A 22,140-nucleotide genomic window follows, 5' to 3' on the forward strand; every position below is an offset into this window, starting at 1 on the left:
GTGATGGGTATCAACTTGGTTAAAAGAGGACTGGACAACTTCATGAAGGATAGGACTATCAGTGGCTACCAGCCAGGATTGCTATGCTCTGTCTCTACAGCCATGGAAGCAGCAAAGCTTCTAAATACCAGTTTCTGCAAACCACAGGAGGGGAGAGCGTTCTTCTGCTTGGGTCCTATTTGCGGGCTTTCTGTGGTTTGGCCAACTAGAATGCTGGACTAGATGGGCCATTGGCCTATTCCAGGGGTCTGCAACCTTTAAGACAAAAAGAGCCACTTGGACCCGTTTCCGAAGAAAAAAAAACTGGGAGCCGCAAAACTCGTCATTATAAAAATAACGTTTTTGTCACATTTTTATTATTTCTTTGTTTGACCCCTCAGAATTACTCCTCCTCATAGAAATAAATGTTAAATTAACAAGTTACCTTTTTGTGTGTGTGTGTTCTTCACTCCCCTTCAAAACAGTGACCAGCATACATGCCCCCTTTCAATGCAGTGACCAGCGTACATGCCCCTTACAACGTAGCGGGCAGGCAGGCGGGAAGGTGACGTCAGGACGGTGCATGACTAACGCACGCACCGCCCCCATGCGACGTCACAGCCAGTACAGCGCCCGCCACAGTGGGGAGTGTCGGGGCGCACAATGCGCCTCCTCCCCTCGCTAGTATCTGCCCCGGCAAAGGTGTAAAAGAGCCACATGCGGCTCCGGAGCCGCAGGTTGCAGACCCCTGGCCTATTCCAGCAGGCTCTTATTCTGTTCTTCTCTTCTTAATCTCTTATTCACCGTCCACAGAGCAGTGGAAGCTGTTCCATTAGGTCAAACAGAGCACTGCTCCACCAAGCACACAGCCTTCAGCCAGGCCCCACTTTTTTCAGAAGTTCCAGACTGGGTTTTTATTCTATACAAGTCTCTGAAGTTCTTGGTTGGTTCCCCCTGCCCTTCAAACATCCCTTGGACACCTGGAGAGAGCAGAAAGAAAAGCCATTGCTCTCAAATGCATTTCTAAAACAAGAATGTTCCTTTCATCAGTTCCAATTGCTGCCCCTTATCTGATGTTCTCTCATGCATCATGGCGGGCCATGACACTGGGTTTGCAAAGCCATTCTTGACATTTCCAAAAAATGAAATGTGGCTGGCTTTTCCAGTGCCTCCTACATCAGTGAGAAAGAAAAATAATGTTGTTTCCCACCCCAACCCCAAGAAGATGTACACTCTTGATCTATCGTGTGGCATCAACCCCACTTTCCTTTGCTGCTATAAAATTTGCACTGTGCTCCGTGGTTCCACCTACTCATCCATCTCAAAGTATTTGCCAGTTGTTTGTTTTCAATTATTGCTCAGCCATGCTTGCTCCTCTGACTTCAGCTCGTGGTCTATCACCCATGTTCTATGTGGAAAGGCTGTCTGCAGGCCAGTGTTGCAGATAAGTTGTGTAGTTCTTGTTCAAAAATCGTGGGGCTCTAGCTCACGTAGGGTAAATACTGGAAACATAGATGGTCCTTAAATTACGAACAGGTTGTATAATGTATGAGTGATGCTTCCTAAACTGCTTCTCTGCCTGGGGAATTCAGAATTGTGGTTGTTTGAGTGATGCTTCCAAATCAGCTGATTTGCAGCCTCAATTCTGGAGTTCTGAATTGTCTGGTCTTCTTTCCAAAGTGTTACAGGTGCATTAGGAACTGGTGCATGACTCCATTATGTTGTTATTGGATTTCTAGAAAATACTATGCATGTGCAGTTTGGTGCAGATTTCAATTCCTGTAGTTCCTTTGTGTCTTTTCCTCAATGATTACTCCTGTTGTGAATGTTGAAAAGGATAAAATTTTCTCCCTCTCTAATAATACTGGGACTTGAGGCTATCCAACTGGTAACCCTGGCAAATACATTAATTCCTCTAGGTGCAATGTCATCTAGTGGAACGGTCTACCTCACAGGTTGTAAACCCTCCTTCTTTGGAGGTTTTTAAGCAAAGGTTGGATGTTTGTGGATGCTTTTTCCTGCATTGCAGGAGGTTGGACTAGATGACCGTTGGGGTTCCTTCCAACTCTGCAGTTCTATGATACTATATCCATTCAACATTGCACTGTGGAACAAAATGGAGATTTCAAGTGGCATAGCCCCAGCTGAGCCTACGCCCAGATGGAGATCCATCTACTACAAGCTCCACTCAGCCTGATGGATCTTGGGTTTGAATTGTCCCCTTAATTAATGAAGAAAATGGCTCATCATCATCATCTCTTATTTATACCCCACCCATCTGGCCCATTATTTCCCCAGCCACTCTGAGCGGATTCCAACAAAATATTAAAATACAATAGTCCTTCAGATATTAAAAGCTTCCCTAAACAGGGCTGCCTTTAGATGTCTTCTAAAAGTCTGGTAGTTGTTTTTCTCTTTGACATCTGGTGGGAGGGCGTTCCACAGGGTGAGTGCCACTACTGAGAAGGTCCTCTGCCTGGTTCCCTGTAACTTCGCTTCTCACAGTGAGGGAACTGACAGAAGGCCCTTGGCGCTGGGCCTCAGAACGATGGGGGTGGAGACGCTCCTTCAGGTATACTGGACCAAGGCCATTTAGAGCTTTAAAGGTCAGCTCCAACACATTGTATTGTGCTCGGAAATGTACTGGGAGCCAATGTAGGTTCTTTCAAGACCGGTGTTATATGGTCTCAGCAACCGCTCCCAGTCACCAGTCTAGCTGCTGCATTCTGGATTAGTTGTAGTTTCTGGGTCACCTTCAAAGGTAGCCCCGCGTAGAGCGCATTGCAGTAGTCCAAGCGAGAGATAAGTAGAGCATGCACCACTCTGGCGAGACAGTCTGCGGGCAGATAGGGCAGATAGGCTCAAGACTGGGGGTATTCATTATCTTCAAGTGCCAAAAGTTTCTCTCCTGCATAGATAGGAACTGAAAGTTTTAGAAACTAGGCATGAGAGTGGAGTGTATATTAGAGCTCGCTGGTTCTTCTCCAAATGACTTTTGCTTGGCAAAGTCAAAGAATCAACTTTCTCTTACACTTACGGAGAAGTGTAATCATTTAGCAAACTTGTGAAGTGCTGTGAAGTTTTCGTAATGGTTGAAAGCAAAATAGCATTTTGATGAATAAAGAGCTCCATGGGACTTTTAAGCTTCAACACAGAATATCTAGGACCAAACTATGCATTATGCCCAAACGATGTAAATAGTGAAGCCCTTTTGGGGGTTTTTAATGAAAAGCAGCATTGGGAGGCTGTGCTTTTGAATGCAGGAGGAAGGGAGGAGAAGGGGTGCTTAACCCTTTCCCGGCTGGCAATTGCACCACTTTAAGGATCAAACTAGACTGTGGCATGGGAGAAGGCAGGCTTTAAACCTTTAAGGTCCTGATCAGAATTCCTCCAGTGCCTGTTATTCACACACACCTGTGATTAGCAATTGGAGGTTTTCTCCCCCTTGTGAAAAGCACAGAAAGGAGGTGACTCTGATGGTGGGCAAAGCCTTTTCTCCCACACCACAGTCCTCATATGACTCAGGTATTGGTGTTTTGTAACTTTGACCTGTTGCAGGACCTTAGCCAGACCTTAGCAGAGCATACGCAGAGTTCCAGAAAGCAAGCAGGAACAAAACGCTGCTACTAATAAGTTGGTTATTTAGAGGTGTTTATTATTTACAGAATTAAAGAACCTTTTATTAAGGGTGACAGAGGAGAGCGTAAATATGGTCTGAAGCTCAACATCAAAAAAAACGAAGAGCATGGCCACTGGTCCCATCACCTCCTGGCAAATAGAAGGGGAAGAAATGGAGGCAGTGAGAGATTTTACTTTCTTGGGCTCCATGATCACTGCAAATGGTGATAGCAGCCATGAAATTAAAAGACGCCTCCATCTTGGGAGAAAAGCAATGACAAACCTAGACAGCATCTTAAAAAGCAGAGACATCATCTTGCCAACAAAGGTCTGTATAGTAAAAGCTATGGTTTTCCCAGTCGTGATGTATGGAAGTGAAAGCTGGACCATAAAGAAGGCTGATCGCCGAAGAATTGATGCTTTTGAATTATGGTGCTGAAGGAGACTCTTGAGAGTCCCATGGACTGCAAGAAAATCAAACCTATCCATTCTGAAGGAAATCGGGCCTGAGTGCTCACTGGAAGGACAGATCGTGAAGCTGAGGCTCCAATACTTTGGCCACCTCATGAGAAGAGAAGACTCCCTGGAAAAGACCCTGATGTTGGGAAAGATCACAAGGAGAAGGGGACGACAGAGGCAAGATGGTTGGGTAGTGTTCTTGAAGCTACCAGCATGAGTTTGACCAAACTGCGGGAGGCAGTGGAAGACAGAAGTGCCTGGCGTGCTCTGGTCCCTGGGGTCACAAAGAGTCGGACATGACTAAACGACTAAACAACATCATTTACAGCAGACTCTACAAGTTACTATATACAAGAACAGACCAACAAAACTATCCAGTCAGTAAGGTCATAAGTCGTCATGCCTGTGTGAGACCTCAACCAATGGTAGAGCTGTATCCAAGGTCCCATATCTCTAGGCAGAATAGCTCCTCTGCTCAGTCACCCTGGCTTTCGGCCAACTTCTAATTGCTTTGTGTGAAGCTGCATGTAGTAGAAAAATCCCAACATCAGGAACCAGCACACACACAAACACATACCCACTATTTATTTATTTAGAGTCTTAGGCACCAGGGCTATCCACACGAGATGTTCCACATCTATATCAACTCCAAATTATAAGATCATAATCAGAACTGGCTGGATCAGACCAAGAGCCCATCCAGCCCAGCATCTCACAGGGGCCAACCAGAGGCCTGTGGGAAATCTACGCACAGGATCCAGGGACAAGGGCACTCTCCCCTCCTGTGGTTTCCAGCAACTGGTATCCAGAAGCATTCCTACCTCCAACCGTGGAGGTGGAGGATAGCCATTATGGCTAGTAGCCATTGGCAGATGTCTCCTCCATGTCCAATCCTCTTTTGAAGCCATTCAAGTTGATGGCCACCACTGCCTCTTGCATAGTTCACCTATGTCCTTGCTTTTATCAGTCCTGAATCATTGGCTGTACACCTATCCATCATAGTGATGAGGAGAGAGTAGAGCCATTGAAATCAATGAACCCGCACAACATTCCTCTCAAGTTGCATTCTCAGGTTTTCATGATTTCCCTCTTTTCTTCTTCAACTGATGGTTTACAGAGCAGGCTTAAAAAACAAAATCCAATGCTATTGCATCACAGACTTTTCAGGGGTGAACTGACCTTGCACTATGATCTTACCTGGTGTACAGGTGTGGCGAATGGTGTGGTTGCTGATAGCATGCAGCAAGAGTGCCAGATTGGTCCCACAACCATGGGGGCTTGCAGCCACGGGTGCCATGCAGTGTGCATGGACCTGGCACCAAAATTTGTGGGTACCAAGCCTCTTCATGGGTGCTCCCTTGTGGGTGCTCAAGCACCCAGGGCCCTAAGGAGTTGGCATCTATGTCATGAAGCCATGCCTTCTGGCATTAACTGACCCAGTGTGATTTTGGGAAGGATTTCCTCCCAGCTCCATTACAGCACCTCTCAGGTGTGTACCATTGCCATTCTAAGAGAACAAGGGAGGTGTTCGTGGTGAGTTCCGGCACCTCTTTTTCTAGAAAAATCACACTAAGGAGAACTATACATCCCACCATGAACTCTGTGAAGGAAAGGTGGTGTATGTGTGTGCGTGCATGCGCATGCACGTGCGCACATGCGCCATATATATATATATATATATATATATATATATATATATATATATGGCAGAGCAGGAGTCTTCTGCTGGCAGAAGACTGTGCCCTAAGTCTGGATCCAACTTACAACCTTTTTTGGAGAGTAGGGGTGGGGTCAACTAAATTGTAGACTTCTCACCTTGGTGGGTGGAAATAGCTTCTCTCTGTTTCTTGGAATGGTAGGGGAAAGTGGCAGCAATCTCTTCCTCTTCCTCTTCCCCTCCCCTCCCCCCAACCCAACCCCTCCATTCCCAGGTCAATGCTATCCAATTATTTCACACAGCAGCTGCAGGTTAACCCGGGTCAGATGGGGAGTGGAGTCTGATGGCTGGCTATTTCATAAATACTGGAAATTACTTTGGTCCTGAAGAAATACTTGCGTCTCTCAAATGTTAGCGGCGAGGCAACCGAATTGCTTTTCACCCCCAGTGATCAGCAGCCTGATAGCCAGATGGAAGTGTGTTAGTGCCTCGTTTTGTCTTGCTGGCAGCAAATATGAGGCACCGTTGGCTCGTTTCCAGTAGGGAATTTAACACTCAAACACTGCTGATATCTGCGAGTAGCCAAGATGGGATTGGCCCCAGTCTATTGCTGTGCATTTCCACTAAATGCTTCAGCCAATGAGTTCTCACCTAAGGTGATCTTTCTACAGCACAGAGGCTCCAGGGCTTGATTGCCATCCCACACTGCCGAAATTATTATGTCCAGCTCTGCTGATTGACCGCTACTCTCAGACCAGCCCCCAATTTCTCACTATTCGGACCTATGATGCGGCAATGAATTGCAGCAAGAAAAAATATTTGGAGAAATAACAGAGTTCCGAGCAGCTAATGATAAAGCTAATCTGGAGAAACTGAGATCAGAGGAGAGACAGGGAAATATGATTATGGAGCCGCTCCAAACTCGTGTTATATTGCAGGCAAGGACAATGTGTCCCATTTTGCCACCTGAGGCAAAACAGGAAGGTGTCACCCCATTGTCACATAGCTGTCAACTTTCCCCTTTTCTTGTGAGGAATCCTATTTGGAATAAGGGAATTTCCATTTTAAAAAGGGGAAAGTTGACAGCTATGCCACCACAGCCTGCCTTACCCAAAATGCAGCAGTCTGATTGGTCCTAGAACAATAGGATTCAGAATGCAGCAGTCTGATTGGTCCGCAGGAGCCACCCAATCCAGCTCCAGGTGGAAGTGAATCTGCAACCTGATTGGCCTACAGGAGAATCCCGGAATTAGCCAATCACATGGGGACCATTGTGTAAATAATGTATATAAAGCAGACATTCTGGGGGAACTTCCATTCCTCCTCACCACTATGAGCTGAATAAAGAGCATGAAATCCACTCTCGACTCCAAGTATATTTCACCCAGGTTGTGGGAAGGCATCTGCAAAGAAGCAGCAATGGTGTGTCCTGCCAAAATCTCATGAGATATTGTGCGTCACTCTATGAGATCTCATGAGATTTTGGCAAGATTTTGGTAAGTGGTGGAGCGTGTGGGCAGGGAGCCCAAGGCACACCATCTCTTGGGCTTCTGCCTCCTGAGGCAGCTGCCTCAGCCACCTCATGGTTGGGCTTGGGCCGGTCCTGATTCTGCAAGAATCAGTTCCCATTGGTGGCTTCCCAACTGGAAATCTCTCCCCAGAGAGATGCACCTCGCACCATCACTATCAGCCTTCAGACACTGGGTGAAGGCATTCCTGTTCACCCAAGCATTCCCCTCTTAATTGGTGTTCATCTTTTATTTGGGTGTGATAGAATGTTCTATCTTCTCTTCCAAGTCTGTTTCTTGAAACAAGCTGCAATAAACCCAGATGCCAACTTTGCTGCCACATACACCCAGGCAACACCATCACTGGACCCAACCACATCAAACATACCATCTCAGGCCTATTTAACTGCTTATCTTCTACCATTGTTTATGCCATCAAATGCCAGCAGTGCCCTTCAGCTCTCTATATTGGACAAACAGGCCAAACCTTACGCCAAAGGATAAACAGACATAAATCTGACATCAGGAATCACAAGACAGAGAAGCCAGTAGGATAACACTTCAATCTCCCAGAACATTCAATACAGGATTTCAAAGTAGCTGTCTTATTACAAAAGAATTTCAGAAACAGACTTGAAAGAGAAGTTGCTGAATTACAACTTATCACTGGACTGAAAACGATGGAGAGACCTGGTCTTAATAGAGATATTGGATCCCTGTCTCATTACATATGCCAGGGGTCTGCAACCTTTAAGACAAAAAGAGCCACTTGGACCCGTTTCCGAAAAAACAACAACAACTGGGAGCCGCAAAAACATTGCAACATTTAAAACAAATATAACACTACATATATTGTTTCTGGCCTTAATGCTATATATACAGGATCGTGCAGTCAGCTGTCAATCTCAAGAAAAAAGGACAAATTAATAGCTAATTAAAATATTTAATTTACAACCAGGTAACCAGGTTAATGGGACTTTTGCTCCTGAACCTCAGTGCTCAGTGTCTGCACATCAGGGCTGTAAGACGTCACCTTCATTTTCACACAGACTTGCAAGCTGTCATCTGTGAGGCGTGATCGGTGCTTGTTTTTAATATAGTTCATGTTGGAGAAGACCTGCTCACATACATATGTGGAAGAGACCACAAGGGCCATCGAGTCCAACCCCCTGCCAAGCAGGAAACACCATCAGAGCACTCCTGACATATGGTTGTCAAGCCTCTGCTTAAAGACCTCCAAAGAAGGAGACTCCACCACACTCCTTGGCAGCAATTCACCAAACTTTCACCTGCTTAAGTTTAAAAAGGGGCTTCAAGCAACTAAAAAGGGGCTTCAGGCAACTAACTCCACATGGAATTCCACGCGACCGCGACTGCATAATCAATGCCACAAAATGCCAAAGAAAATTAACCAGGGCCCCAGTGAACCATAAATCATAATCAGTGCCTGATGTAAATAATAATTAATAATGAGGGCCCAATGTCATCCTCGTCATTATAAAAATAATCCCTCTCTTCGTGCCGCCCAGCCTCCCAAGAAAAAAACCCCACTTCAAACGGTCACAAAGCACAAATTCCACGCGACCGCGACTTGCTATGCCCAATAATCAATGCCCCAAAATGCCTTAGAAAATTAATCAGGGCCCCAGTGTACCATAAATCATAATCAGTGCCTGATGTAAATAATAAATAATAATGAGGCATTCGTCATTATAAAAATACCGTATTTTTCGCCCCATAGGACGCTCCGTCCCATAGGACGCACCTAGTTTTTTTGGGGGGGAAATAAAGGGAAGAAAAATTCCCTTTATTTCCCCCCCAAAAGCAGGTCGGGGAAACCGAACCAGGTCGAGGAACAGCGGGATGGCGGCGCTGCGCCTCCCTGCTGTCCCCCGAGCTTGTGGGGCTGGCCGATGCCTGCGGGGCGGCAGGCTGCTATCCGCAGCGTGGGGACCTCCGGCAAGGCTCCCCACGCTGCGGATGTCTGCCTGGCGAGGGGGGCGCTCTGCTTTACGGCGCCCCGCCCGCCGGGCGGCAGGCGGGTCACCTCCGCCCCTCGCCTCCGCCCCTCGCCTCCTCCCCTCGCCACCGCCCCGGAGCCGCAGCAAAGGCTTTAAAGAGCTGCATGCGGCTCTGGAGCCGCAGGTTGCCGACCCCCGACATATGCCAATCATCTGCATACTATCCCTTGCTTTTTCCTGCAGGGCTAATTGCAGTCATTAACAGTCATCAACAGGTTTACCATACCCACTGAGTCAATCACCCATCTCCTACTACCCTCCTGAGAAAAAACCCACCCCACCCTCCCACTATATATAACGGTCTGGTGACTTCTGTTTCAGTGTATCTGAAGAAGTGTGCATGCAGACGTAAGCTTATACCAAGAACAAACTTAGTTGGTTTCTAAGGTGCTATTGGACATTTTTTTTATTTCTTAAAATATCTTAAATTTGGTAATTATGCTTTTGAAAAAGAAAAAGGAAAAAGGAAATTACAAGTCGCTTCAAGACAATGTTTTATAGTAAGTGGGATATAAATAAAATAATGATTTAATATTTTTGGAGGTTTGTGCTTATTAGGGTTATCATGCAGAATGGCGTCAGGAGCAGAATAATAACATGCATTGGATTTGTATCGGATCCAGGATTTGGATCAGCGTTGCCAAAGTTATGTCTCCAGTTTTCTGGATCAATCTCAAGCATGCCCAGGAAATGGAAAATATATGTGGATGCACAAAGGGCAAGTTTCACAAACCCATAATTTGATGACAGGCAGGATAGACTGACTAGACAGCAGGAGTGCTTGAGCAGAAGCTGTATCCAATTATGTGGGAATAATTGGATGTGGTGGAAAGCAGTGCATTTTGGGAAATGGTATCAGCCTGCCCTTTGCAAGTTGGCAAAAAAAGAGAAAGAAAATCATTACATGTTTTAGTGCTAACAACCCAAGTTTAATGGTTTAAGAAATGTCTAGTAAACAGGCCCAATATTATAAATGTTTCCAGGAATGGAGGTGCCTCTCCCGTGAAGCTTCAATGGTTTTGTGGTGACCATAAACAATTCCAGCCCCACTCTTGCCTGTTTGTCATCTCCCAAGCCTTGGTTAAATGATTTCCACGGAGAGAGAACATAGTTCATCTGCTGTCCTGTTCCATAAGAAGAAAGTAATAGTGTGCTGTTGTTGTTTAAAGCTAGCAAGCACGCAAACTCCAGGGATGAGGAAGTTGTAAATAAGTTGGTCTGAATCAGTCTTGCCCATAGCCTTTTGCGTGTCGAGACCCCGAAGCCACCCCCTCACTGATGAATTGATGACACAAGGACATGGATATTAGGTTAATGGGTATTGGGCAAATTTAGGCCATGACTTTATTGGTTACAGAATGTGAGCGGTATTGGCTTAGGCATTGGAATTTTTTTAAAAAATGTTTTATTAGCAATTTCAATATAACAACATATCAAAACATATCATTTTCATTATTTCCCCCCCTTTTCCCCCCACTCCCCTCCTTTTCTTTACATTTCCATCATATGTTTGACCTGGTTTTGTACATTTTTGCTATCTGTACCATCTATACATCATTTTCATATAGTTTTCTTTCAAAAAAGAACAGTCTGTTCTTTTAAATCTGTTTTCCACAATTTTTCCCAATCCTCAAATTGTATGTTATGTCCTATATCTTGTTTACATTGGATCATGACCGGTTTTACCTCCTCATCTTTTGTTTCCCATTCTAACAGGATACTATATGCACCCTTCAGCAACTTCACTTCTCCTTCTATAACTTCCTTTTGAAATCTAGAAGTAGTATAACCTAATCCTGGCTTAGGCATTGGAATTGACCCGACTATATCGGACTCCTGCCCATCATGCTCCTGTAAGAGTAAACCACCGGAAGGGGGAGCCCCGTTGATGCAAACCAACTCGAGATCCCCCCTGGGTTCCCAACAGGGTCGTGGCATGGTCCTAGCACCCGCCCCAGGCTTCGGACAAGATCCACACCCCCAGATTCCTTTAACGGAATACCCTTAAGCTTGGAGGGGCAGGTGATGGCCACACCTCCCCTCCCCCATCATAAGGTCAACCAATGCCTAACCACCAAACCTTACAAAGTTGTGACGATTGCTACGAGGTAGGCGAAAACCCTACCAAGTGGGAAAATTCCTACCAGGCCCCTCTACAGTGACCAACCGTGCTCCATAGCAAGGCCAATGTCGAAACCTGAAAATAAGGAGGGTGGGAGGGAGATTGAGGAAGCGAGCCAAGAGGAAGCTCTCCTGCTCGTGTTTCAGTTTAAATGAGGCCTAGCCATGACCCCCCCCCCCAGCCAGCAGATTGGCTGTCTGGACAATGACGTGGCTGGGAACCTCTGGGTGACGCGGGACTTCATCCCCTGCCCCCAGAAGGGAATGGGTGGCCATGTGGTCCACCGAAACTCCTCCCCACTGCAAAGTGGAGCGGATTAATTGTTTCATGCTGTTACCTCTAAAATGGTCAGTGCAGGAGATGGCTCGGGAAGGGGAGGAAACAAATGGCAAGTGGCCTCAAGCAGGGTTAGGGTAGTGAGGCAGCATCACTGGGTGTGCAGCCAAGAAGGGTGCCTTCTGAAAGCCCAGTAAGTGCTTTCCCAGCTTTAGGAAGGAAGTGTGAGGGCTCTGACAGGATCCTTCTACCTCCTTCCCAAAGCTGGGCACACACTTACTGGGCTTTGAAGGAAAGGTAGGAGGGCTCTAGGAACCTGTCAGAGCCTTGTGCCTCCTTTCCAAAGCCTGGTTTAAGCCGGCACTGTGAGGGCTGAGGGGAGGCAGCAACTGGCATCACACAGGGCAGTATATTACCAAGGTCTGTGTGATGGCCTAGGACTCGGGCTCAGGCTCGGAACCGGAGGTGTCTCGGTCTGCACCGGATCCTCTGCCTCAGGCATCATCTGAATCAAGTCTGGGGCCTGATCCTGAAGAGTCCCAGTCTGCACAGGTTCCCCTGGGCCAAGTCAAGGGCCTGAGCCTGCCCTTGGCTCCAGATACAGGGATTACCTTATTGCCTTCAGCTGGGCCATCACTTATAGCTGCTTCATTACTGGTTTGGTCAGGGGAGGCTGAGGCGGCCCCTGGGTCTAGTAACCCTCCGACGTCTCCCGAGCTGCAGAGACTAAGGTCTGACAGAAGGAGAGACCTGAGTACTCGCAGGAGGAGTGCTCACCTTCGGGAGAAACAGGGAGGTGAGTTGCCAGGGGATCAGGACCGGCCACTACCCCAACAAAGATAAAAGGCTGTCAGACCCCACCCCAGGTTGCAGGAGCAACATTGCTGCTCGCTGGTACCCGCCTGTTACCCCGTGTCTGACCTAGCTTGGTTTCTGCCTTGACCTGTTGGACTGACTCTTTGTGGAACCCTTGGATTCGGGACTTGACCTGGACTGCGTTGCTCGCGTACACTCCCAGGCCCAGCACAGTCTGCCCCTGTCCTAAGGCAAGGTGATGTTACACCTCAGCTCTCCCTCTGGTGTAACCAGATTGCATACCCTCCAACATTATTCTGATGAAAATAGGGATGTCCTATTCAATTATTTATTTTCAATCAATCAATCAATCTTTATTGCGGTCCAGAGACCCAACAAATCATTACAAATCAATACACAATTCATATTTATTTATTTATTTATTTTATTATTATTATTATTATTATTATTATTATACCCCACCCATTTGTCTGGGTTTCCCCAGCCACTCAGGATGGCTTATGGTGCAGATAAAAACATAGTAAAACATGAAACATTAACAATTTCCCTATATAGGAACTGCCTTCAGATGCCTTCTAAAGCTTGTATAGTTACTTATCTCCGTTGCTCGTGGGTCGCCTAACTCCATACCCTCCAACATTTCTCCAATGAAAATAGGGATTTCCTAAGGAAAAGCGGGACATTCCAGGATCAAATCAGAAACCAGGACAGCTTCTGTAAATCCAGGACTGTCCCTGGAAAATAGGGACACTTGGAGGGTCTGAGATTGAAGGGCTGGTAATAGAGAAATTTCTGGTAGAAAATACACACTATACTTTTAAAGCATATCTGAAGCATGTTTGCCCTCTCGAAGAATACTGGGCCGTGTCATTTACCCCTCACAGAGTTACAATTCCCAGCAATCCTTTGCCAACTACAGCATCCAGAATTCTTTGAGAGAAAGAATGTGCTTTGAATGTGTTTTAAAGGTAGGTCCACAGCCTGAGAGAGGAAAGCCAAGCGGTAGCTGGTCCCAGCCAGGCCTGTTCGAAGGGACTGACTGCTTCACGTCTCCCTTTGAAGAAGAGGGGAGAAAGCTTACCAAGTCAAATGCAGCTCAGATGCTTCACAAACTATCTCCATCCCAGCTTTTCTAAATCTCAAGGAGGCAGGTGAAAGTGAAGAGGTGGGGCCCCATACATGACAGGTAGGCAGGATCAGGTCCACCTAACTCAGTGCTCTCAATGTGGCCAACCACACACCCATGGGAAATCTGCAAACACAACAGCACCCACACAACTGGTATTCAAAAGCATACTCCCTCCATCAGTGGAAGTAGAACATAGCCATTGTGACTTATCCTCCATGAATTGCTCTGAAACCCTTTTAAAGACATCCAAGTTGGCAGACATTGCGGTAGCAAATTACTATATTATTTACTGTATAAATTATTAGGCCAAACTTTTGTGTTGCAGCTTCTTCAGAACTGGGAATTGTGCTTCTTTCATCCTCCACAATTTTAAAAGCATCAGAGAGTTGGCAGCTCTTAAGGACACTTTTGGAGAGATCCAACCCATCACCTTCCTGCTGTTAGAAACCTTTCAACTGTGTTATTTGCTGGTGGTCGTACAAAGCACCAGCCAGGTTATGGAAGGAAGCAGGACACATGGGGAACGGAACTGGAGACGGAAAGATCAGAAGGAGGAATTTGTTGGAAAGACTTACAGGAATATTTGTGTGAAGTCAGTTGATTTGGTATTTAATTTGCTGCTGTTACTGTGTGTGGAAAGCCACTCCCAACATTAGGAGGGGGGGTTGCGGGCTCACGCCCCACCATCATTCGCGCGGGGCTGGCTGCAGCCCTGCACGATAGGGGAATCCTCGGGCCGCATCATACCCCGGGCCAGCCAATCAGGCCTGGGTCATTTAAGGTCTGCGCGGCCCGAGAATGCCCCTTTCCATCCACGCTCCAGCTGCAGTTTCCCACCCACCCACCCTCTAGGTTTCCCCTCGGACTTTGCTATGGACCTCGGTTGGTCGCCGCAAGGGGCCTGGTAGGAGTTTTTCCACTTGGCTAATAGGCATTGTTTTGGAGCCATTTGGTTTTTTCGCCTCCCTCGTAGCAAAATGTCACAACGCCTTTGGTTTTGGCGGTTAGGCATTGGTAGGGGTATTATTATGCTGATGAGTTGGGAGGAAGAGCACCATCACCTCCCCCAAATATCTAGGGGTAGTTCCGATAAAGGATTCTGGGGGGCATTGCCTCGTCCGAAACCTATGGAGGCTAGGGCCTAAAGCGCGCTCCCGAGTGGTGACCCCTCGGGGAGCGCCTAGGGATGTGCATCTCAGGGGCTCCCCCTGTTGGTATTAACCCCTTCCAGTTTTATCCCGGATAGTCGGATAGGGCCAATGGCTAAAGCCAATACCGCTCTTACCTGTAACCAATAAAGTTGTGGCCATTTTTCACCCATTAACCTTAAATTCTGGTGTCCTGTGTCTTTATTTCATTCAAATGGGGGGGGCGGGAATCGCCACGCAACCCATTGCTGAGCTGTGCTTCCTTAAAAAGTTACAGGTAGGTAACCATGTTGGTCTGCCGTAGTTGAAACAAAATTAAAAAATTCCTTCCAGTAGCACTTTAGAGACCAACTAAGTTTGTTATTGGTATGAGCTTTCGTGTGCTTGAAGAAATGTGCATGCACACAAAAGCTCATACCAATAACAAACTTAGTTGGTCTCTAAGGTGCTACTGGAAGGAATTTTTTTATTCTGTTTCTTCCTTAAAAAGGTAAAGGTAATGGACCCCTGGATGGTTAAATCCAGTCAAAGGAGACTATGGGATGCAGCGCTCATCTCACTTCATGCCGAGGGAACTGGCGTTTGTCTTTCCAGGTCATGTGGCCACCATGACGGTGCAACAGAACACCGTAGCTCAAAGAAACGCTGTTTACCTTCCCGCCATAGTGGTACCTATTTATCTACTTGCACTAGTGTGCTTTTGAACTGCTAGGTTGGCAGGAACTGGGACAGAGCAATGGGAGCTCACCCTGTTGCACAGATTTGAACCACAAAACATCTGATTGGCAAGCCCAAGAGGCTCAGTGGTTTAGACCACAGCACCACCTGCACTTCCTTTATAAGAGCGTGGCTACCCTACAAATCTAAACCAGCTTTAAACTTTTCACAACACCCAACCTAGAAACCCTGGAAACTGTAATTCTAGGGAGAAGGGGCAGGGGTCTGAGCAACCTCACAGAGCAATGGTGTCCACCATTATTTGATGTGTGCTGTGATAATTAAACTCATTTCAAAGAAGTTTAAGGTTCTAGTGGAGATATGGCTACACATTGGTTGAAATGCAAAAGATCTTGATTGCATTCAATGTTTGAGTTTCCTTCAGAGTCAAGCACAAGTTAATATCAGTAGTGTTTGCTTTATTGAAAAACACATACTGAGGGTTTCAGAAATGCTATAACTTGGATTTGTTTGTTCAATCAATTTCAATCCTCTGGGGCAGAGGTTATTGGCTAATGGGATCACGGGCTATAGAGACCAATCATTAAACTTCACACACAAAGAAGACAGCTTTATAGAGGGGAAGGAATAAAATGGAGTTCAAGGAGAGCCCAGGTTATAATTTTTATTTTTTAAAAAAGATGAATGAACCAGCAATTGTGAATCAGGAATCACTGATATTGTGAAGTGTTAACTTGCACCACAGCAGCCCAAAGGGATCCTACTGGCTATTTACAGTAGATAAGAAGATCAAATGCTTATGCCAGTTAACATGGGAGCAACGGTGGAGTAAATGGACCATAAACTTTGCAGGAAGTTTAATTTAGTCCAATCCTGCACCCAAGGTTTTCCCTCTTGAATGCATGTATTCTATAGTTGGAGATTTCATATTCCCCACCACGCTGAAATTTCCATCGCAGGTTTATCTCTAATTTAGAGAATGAGGTGATGTACTGAGAGCACCAACAACATATGGGCGCTGAGTACTTTGTGACGTTTGGGAACCCAGGAAATATCTGAGTCAGGTTGACATGGCAGATTCCTCTGGATTAGGGCTAAAGAGAGAAGTGTTGAGTTTTTATTTTTCTATGCTGGTTAGTGGATGGGAGTATACTATTGCTTTCTGTTACTGTGCTGCCAAAGTTGTTGCCACAATCATTGGAGAATGGGAGCTACAAAAGGAGGGAATATGTTAATGTTTATATGTTTTTCCCCCCATTCTAATTTATAATGTCTTTATGTATTCATCAATATCGTAGGGTTGCCAATTGTTGAGCTTTTTAAGTCAGCCTGGTTAGCAGCTATTGATAGGCTGGTCAACAATGTATTTGTCTAATCCTCTATTTAAAAACAACAACAACAACTCAAAAGCTAACCATTTTTTTAAATTTTTTTTTGGTGGTGCAAAAACTTAATTCCTTAGAAGCAACTTTTTCTTCTTCTGCCAAGCATGGAAAATAGACAGAAGCACAGAAACATATAATATTTGCAATACAGAAAAGGCTTTTATACAAGTCAAACTTCAAACTGTGTTTTCTTTTATGAAGCCGGTAAAAGGGAAACCATTAATGCAAAAAGTCTCAAAGTGCTGTCTGCTGTCTCTTAGGCAAATACATTTTTGTGAGCTTTGACATTCCTGTCCATCTCCCTATTTGATCAACCATTCCTTAAAGAAAGAGGAGAATCGTGCCTTTCCTTTTTTTTTCCTTCCAGCTTCCTTTATTTTATTTTTTTGTAGTCGTAGTTTGCCACTGTTATTAAATTCTAGAATATAATTCAGGATGCTCTTGATGAGGACACAACTCTTGATGAGGACACATTGTACTCAATGGGGTTGCTTTATTGCTTATTTTAATAGGTTGTTTATATTTTAATATTGGAATGGGAGTGCTCTATGGTGTATTCGAGTTGCGTAATGTGATTATGGTTTCAATGGTTTCAATGGTTATATATATAACCATTTTTATACTTCTAAGTTGCTGAAATGTCAATTTTGACATTAGCAGTATTTAAATTAAAATAAATTTGTTTAGTTTCTGGTTTGTGTTTGTAAGTATTGCAATTATCAATAAAAGTTTTTTTTAAAAGAAGATGATGATATCTGTCCTCTTTCATCCAGGTCAATGCTTTCATTTCCTTCGTTTTCCCAATGGTCGTCATCTCTGTCTTGAACACCATAATTGCCAACCAGCTCATCATCATGTTCAAGCAAGCCGCACAAGAAAACCAGGTGTGCACTATTGGAGGCCAGCAAACGATGCTCAGCATGTCCATGGAGCCTGGCCGTGTACAAGCCCTGAAGCATGGCGTCCGAGTCTTACGTAAGTTCCTCTTTCTCTTTAAGCCCTCTTCCTAGATTCCTGCATATCTTGACAGACTTTCTTTTGCTGAGGTCTGGCACTTGAGACTTGGAAGTTACCGGCTATTAGCCTTCTCAAAACAAACTTCCAGAATGCCCACCTCACTGATGAAGCATTTTCCAACTCCTGTTTGCTTTAGGCTAGCAAAATGGCTGCCATCATGGACTGTGGGTGGGTGGCAAAGTTTGTGGAGATACCTTCAAAGTTCCCCTTAGTATATAGAGGCCTCCCTCTTGATAATGAGTAGCTCCATGTTGGCTCAGACTATATCGGCACTCCACACCTGAGTTCACTGTTAGGGGGATTGCTCAAGTCTTTCAACTACCTCTTATTAAATGGGACATCTTGGATTGGAACATGGGCAGTTGGCAAAGGTTTCATAACATTGGTGTTGCTTAGAAGATACACTGAAAACTGTGTTACTGTGTACACTGGAGGATGTCTCCACTGTACACCTTCTCCTTGAAATCACATAGATACATGTTTTTTAAGAAAAGTGATAGCAAAAATTTCCTGTGCTGTCCTAGAATGCATGATCCTAGGATCCAGGTAAGGCCAAATGAGTCACTCTTGCCTATAGTCTCTGCGATCCATGATGACTAACCTGCAATACTGTGTTCTACCTCCACAGACTACCACTTGCTAGGATGGGAGAGCATAATAATAATAATAATAATAATAATAATAATAATAATAATTTATTTATACCCCGCCCATCTGGCTGAGTCTCTCCAGCCACTCTGGGCAGCTCCCAATCAAATGTTAAAAACAGTACAGCATTAAATATTAAAAACTTCCCTAAACAGGGCTGCCTTCAGATGTCCTTTAAAGATAGGATAGCTGCTTATTTCCTTCACATCTGAAGGGAGGGTGTTCCACAGGGTGGGTGCCACTCCCGAGAAGGCCCTCTGTCTGGTTCCCTGTAACCTCACTTCTCGCAATGAGGGAACTGCCAGAAGGCCCTCGGAGCTGGACCTCAGTGTCCGGGCTGAACAGTGGGGGTGGAGATGCTCCTTCAGGTATACAGGACCGAGGCCGTTTAGGGCTTTAAAGGTCAGCACCAACACTTTGAATTGTGCTCGGAAACGTACTGGGAGCCAATGCAGATCTCTCAGGACTGGTGTTATGTGGTCCCGGCAGCCTCTCCCAGTCACCAGTCTAGCTGCCGCATTCTGGATTAATTGCAGTTTCCAGGTCACCTTCAAAGGTAGCATTGCAGTAGTCCAAGCGGGAGATAACCAGGGCATGCACCACTCTGGTGAGACAGTCTGCGGGCAGGTAGGGTCTTAGGCTGCGTACCACTTATTGCACTCTGGGTCTGCTTGCAAGCTTCCCCTGATCATTTGGCTGGCCTCTGTGAGAACAAGAGGCAGGACTAGATGGGCAACTGGCCTAATCCAGTAGCCTCTTCTCTTGTTCTTATGATTGTCCTACTGCACATTACTATTTGAGCTTCTGCTAAGGTCTCAGTGTGAACTAGTTGTTAATTATCCTCGAATAAATACCAGTGTTAAGATATTCATCATATCTGGGATTTCTTTTAAAGCTGCTAATCTGTGAATGAACAAAAGAATACTTTAACAACGCAGCAGCCCTAGCTAAACGAGTTCCCAATGCAAATACTGAAAGGGGGAAAACAACCACCCAGAATTGATATTTTATTAGATTTTACAATATAATTAAAACACGGGTCTACGTGTCATGTTCAACAGAGTCATTATTTCATTACTTAAATAGAATCCGCTTCCATTCACACAGTTCCATATACTGTAGCTGCCAATTATATTGTTATTATTGTTAAATCTCATATTTAAAGCAAGTTACAACCTAGACAGCAGTAGCAGAAAATTACAGATTTCTCCCTGAAGGCAGCCCTGTTTAGGGAAGTAATGTTTAATGCTGTATTGCGTTTTTAATATTCGGTTGGGAGCTGCCCAGAGTGGTTGGGGAAACCCAGTCAGATGGGTGGTGTATAAATTATTATTGTTGTTGTTGTTGTTGTTGTTATTATTATTATTACTATTACTATTACTATTACTATTACTATTATTATTATTAGGTTCATACCATAACCCTAAGATCAACTCTAAGTTTATCAGAAATACAAATACACCATTATATTAAAAAAAAAAAAACAGAACAAAGGGAGTAACAGCAGCAACAACAATAAAAACCCAAGTCTCAAAATAGCTTAGTAAGAGCTGAGTATGTTCAACAGCCATGGAAAACAGAGTGACAGCTGGAAAAGAAAAATGGAACAGGAGGGAGGAGGAACAGAATGATTTGCTTGGAGGGAATGGTAGGCTAGGACCCTGAACAGGAGCGGGTCCCTATAGGAGGACGGTTGCAATGCATCCTCTGCAAAGGCATATTCTTAAAATGAGCTTTGGGTTTGGTGCTTTTGTTGATTCCAAATAGGCTGGGTTCAAATTTCAAGGTCACTTTAACCGAGGGAAATTCAAATGCACATGTAATGCAATGAAATGCAAATTTGAGAAACACTGCAGTTGGTTACCATATTTTTTGTGTATAAGATGCCCCCATGTATAAGACGACCCCTATTTTTTGTTTTTTTTTTAAGAAAATTTTTATTGGGTTTTCACATTTTATATAAACAAAGACAAAGACACAAAAACAAACAAACAAACAAAAAAACAACAAACATATATATTTTCCAAAAACGTTATTTTCTAACCCTGGTCATTGACTTCCCCCCACCCCCTCCCTTGCATCCCTATTCCCAAATTTATATCAGCAAATTGGCATTTCCTTATCAATCTTAATATTAGTCCTTTTATAGATGAAAGCAAAATTAATTTTTTTCTAAGTTGGACCTCAGTTCCCTTCCATCGATTTCCCATTTTGTCTTAAGTAATAATCTTATTAATAAAATCCCATGATCTTGAGTGTTGTTAAAACTTGATTTTTCCCTCCCTCCCATCCCCTGTTTGCGTCCCTTCCAAAAACATGTCCAAAATAACAGTTCTTAGCCCGGGTTCCTCACGTCCGAGGCTCTCAAGTCTCTTTCAGTCCCTCTCCGCCGGTCTTGTTGGTAATCCTTTATGCCGGTCATCGCGTCTCGAAAGAATTCTTTCGCAGTCAGTCCAAAACCTCTTCCCATATTTGCAAGCAGCTGCTGAAGAATATCCACAAGGCATGAATCTTGAAGGTAATCAGAGTCAGAGTCTATGTGGAGGCCCCAATTGTATTTCTTTATTTTAAATTCCTTAATTTCATAGACTCCCAGGGCCTCCACTTTCGTCTTCTGCATCTTTCGTAGGTTTATAATAGGTTTACTCCAATAGTCTCCTTGTTTATATTCCACAGGTGTCAGCTTCTGATCAGTGTTTTCCCACATCACTTCTTCTCTTTCTTGTTTTGTCTTCTCCTCCTCTTTAGTTATCATTTCTGGTTCAGCTGTGGATTCTTTCTCATTGAGGTCCTCGTTACATTCAGCAGAACTACTTGTTTCAGAAGTCAAGGTCATCAATTGTTCACTCATAGCCATAGTCTGCTCTTGTAAGATTCCCACCAGATAGAACATCCTTTCGATTTCCCCCAGTATCTTTCCATCCACAGCCATTGTAGTTCCACAGAATTCCCCCTAGAGGGAATCTGGTTACTTAGTATTCTTTTCTCCAACAATCCTCTGTCTTGTTATTGTTTCTTTATTTCCAACAATTTTAGTTCAATTGTAACTCCTTTTAATCCAGAGGTATCTTAAGTAGCAATTTCTCCACTATTAACAGTCCGTTTGACAGCTTTGACAGCTGTCAAACTCTGCACTTTTTAAACGAGCTCCAAAACAGTACGCTCCCGGGCCCGGGAGGGAGGGTTGTTTACAACAAAATACAGAACATCCAACACTCCTCTCTCCTGCTCAAAATTTCTTCCAAATCTTGGAAGTTACTGTCCTTTTAAAACTCACCCTTTACAGGGTAGGCACTCCAGCTTAGTTCTTTTATTGTTGCTCTGGATCGTCTGCAAGGTGGGGGTGCGGACTTCCTTTTAACACATCCCCCGATCGTCTCAAATTCAGTGGATAAATTTCTTAAAGTCCAAATCCAATTTACTCACGGGTTCTTCTTCTCAGCCGAATTTCAAGGAAGGAAGTCAGCGCTCTCCGGTCATGGCTCACGGCTTCGCTCAGCAGAGGTAGCAATGGACTCTCAGTGCCGCGCCGCCCCCCGTATCCCCTCCGCAGCCTTTAAAAAGGCTCTTCGCGAATCAGGGGGGGCGCTTAAGGCACCCACCGAGTCTTCAGTCCGCAGGCTTCCGCGCCTGCGGTTTTAAGGGTCCCCGTGTCGCCGGCACGGCAAAGACCCGTCCC

At 44.9% G+C, this 22,140-nt stretch overlaps 1 protein-coding gene across 1 annotated transcript in view; it reads left to right on the top strand.

Moving 5' to 3' along the window:
* The window catches only part of NTSR1 (neurotensin receptor 1), a 115,868-nt gene that overhangs the window by 77,995 nt on the left and 15,733 nt on the right, over positions 1-22,140 (top strand). The window contains exon 2 of the mRNA XM_082226303.1: positions 17,570-17,771. Within this exon, the coding sequence (XP_082082429.1) occupies positions 17,570-17,771 (202 nt within the window). The remainder of the gene's footprint in view (positions 1-17,569; positions 17,772-22,140) is intronic.

The sequence above is a fragment of the Podarcis vaucheri genome, assembly GCF_965113315.1.
Source record: "Podarcis vaucheri genome assembly, chromosome: 6".
In the NCBI taxonomy this organism is placed as follows: Eukaryota; Metazoa; Chordata; class Lepidosauria; order Squamata; family Lacertidae; genus Podarcis; species Podarcis vaucheri.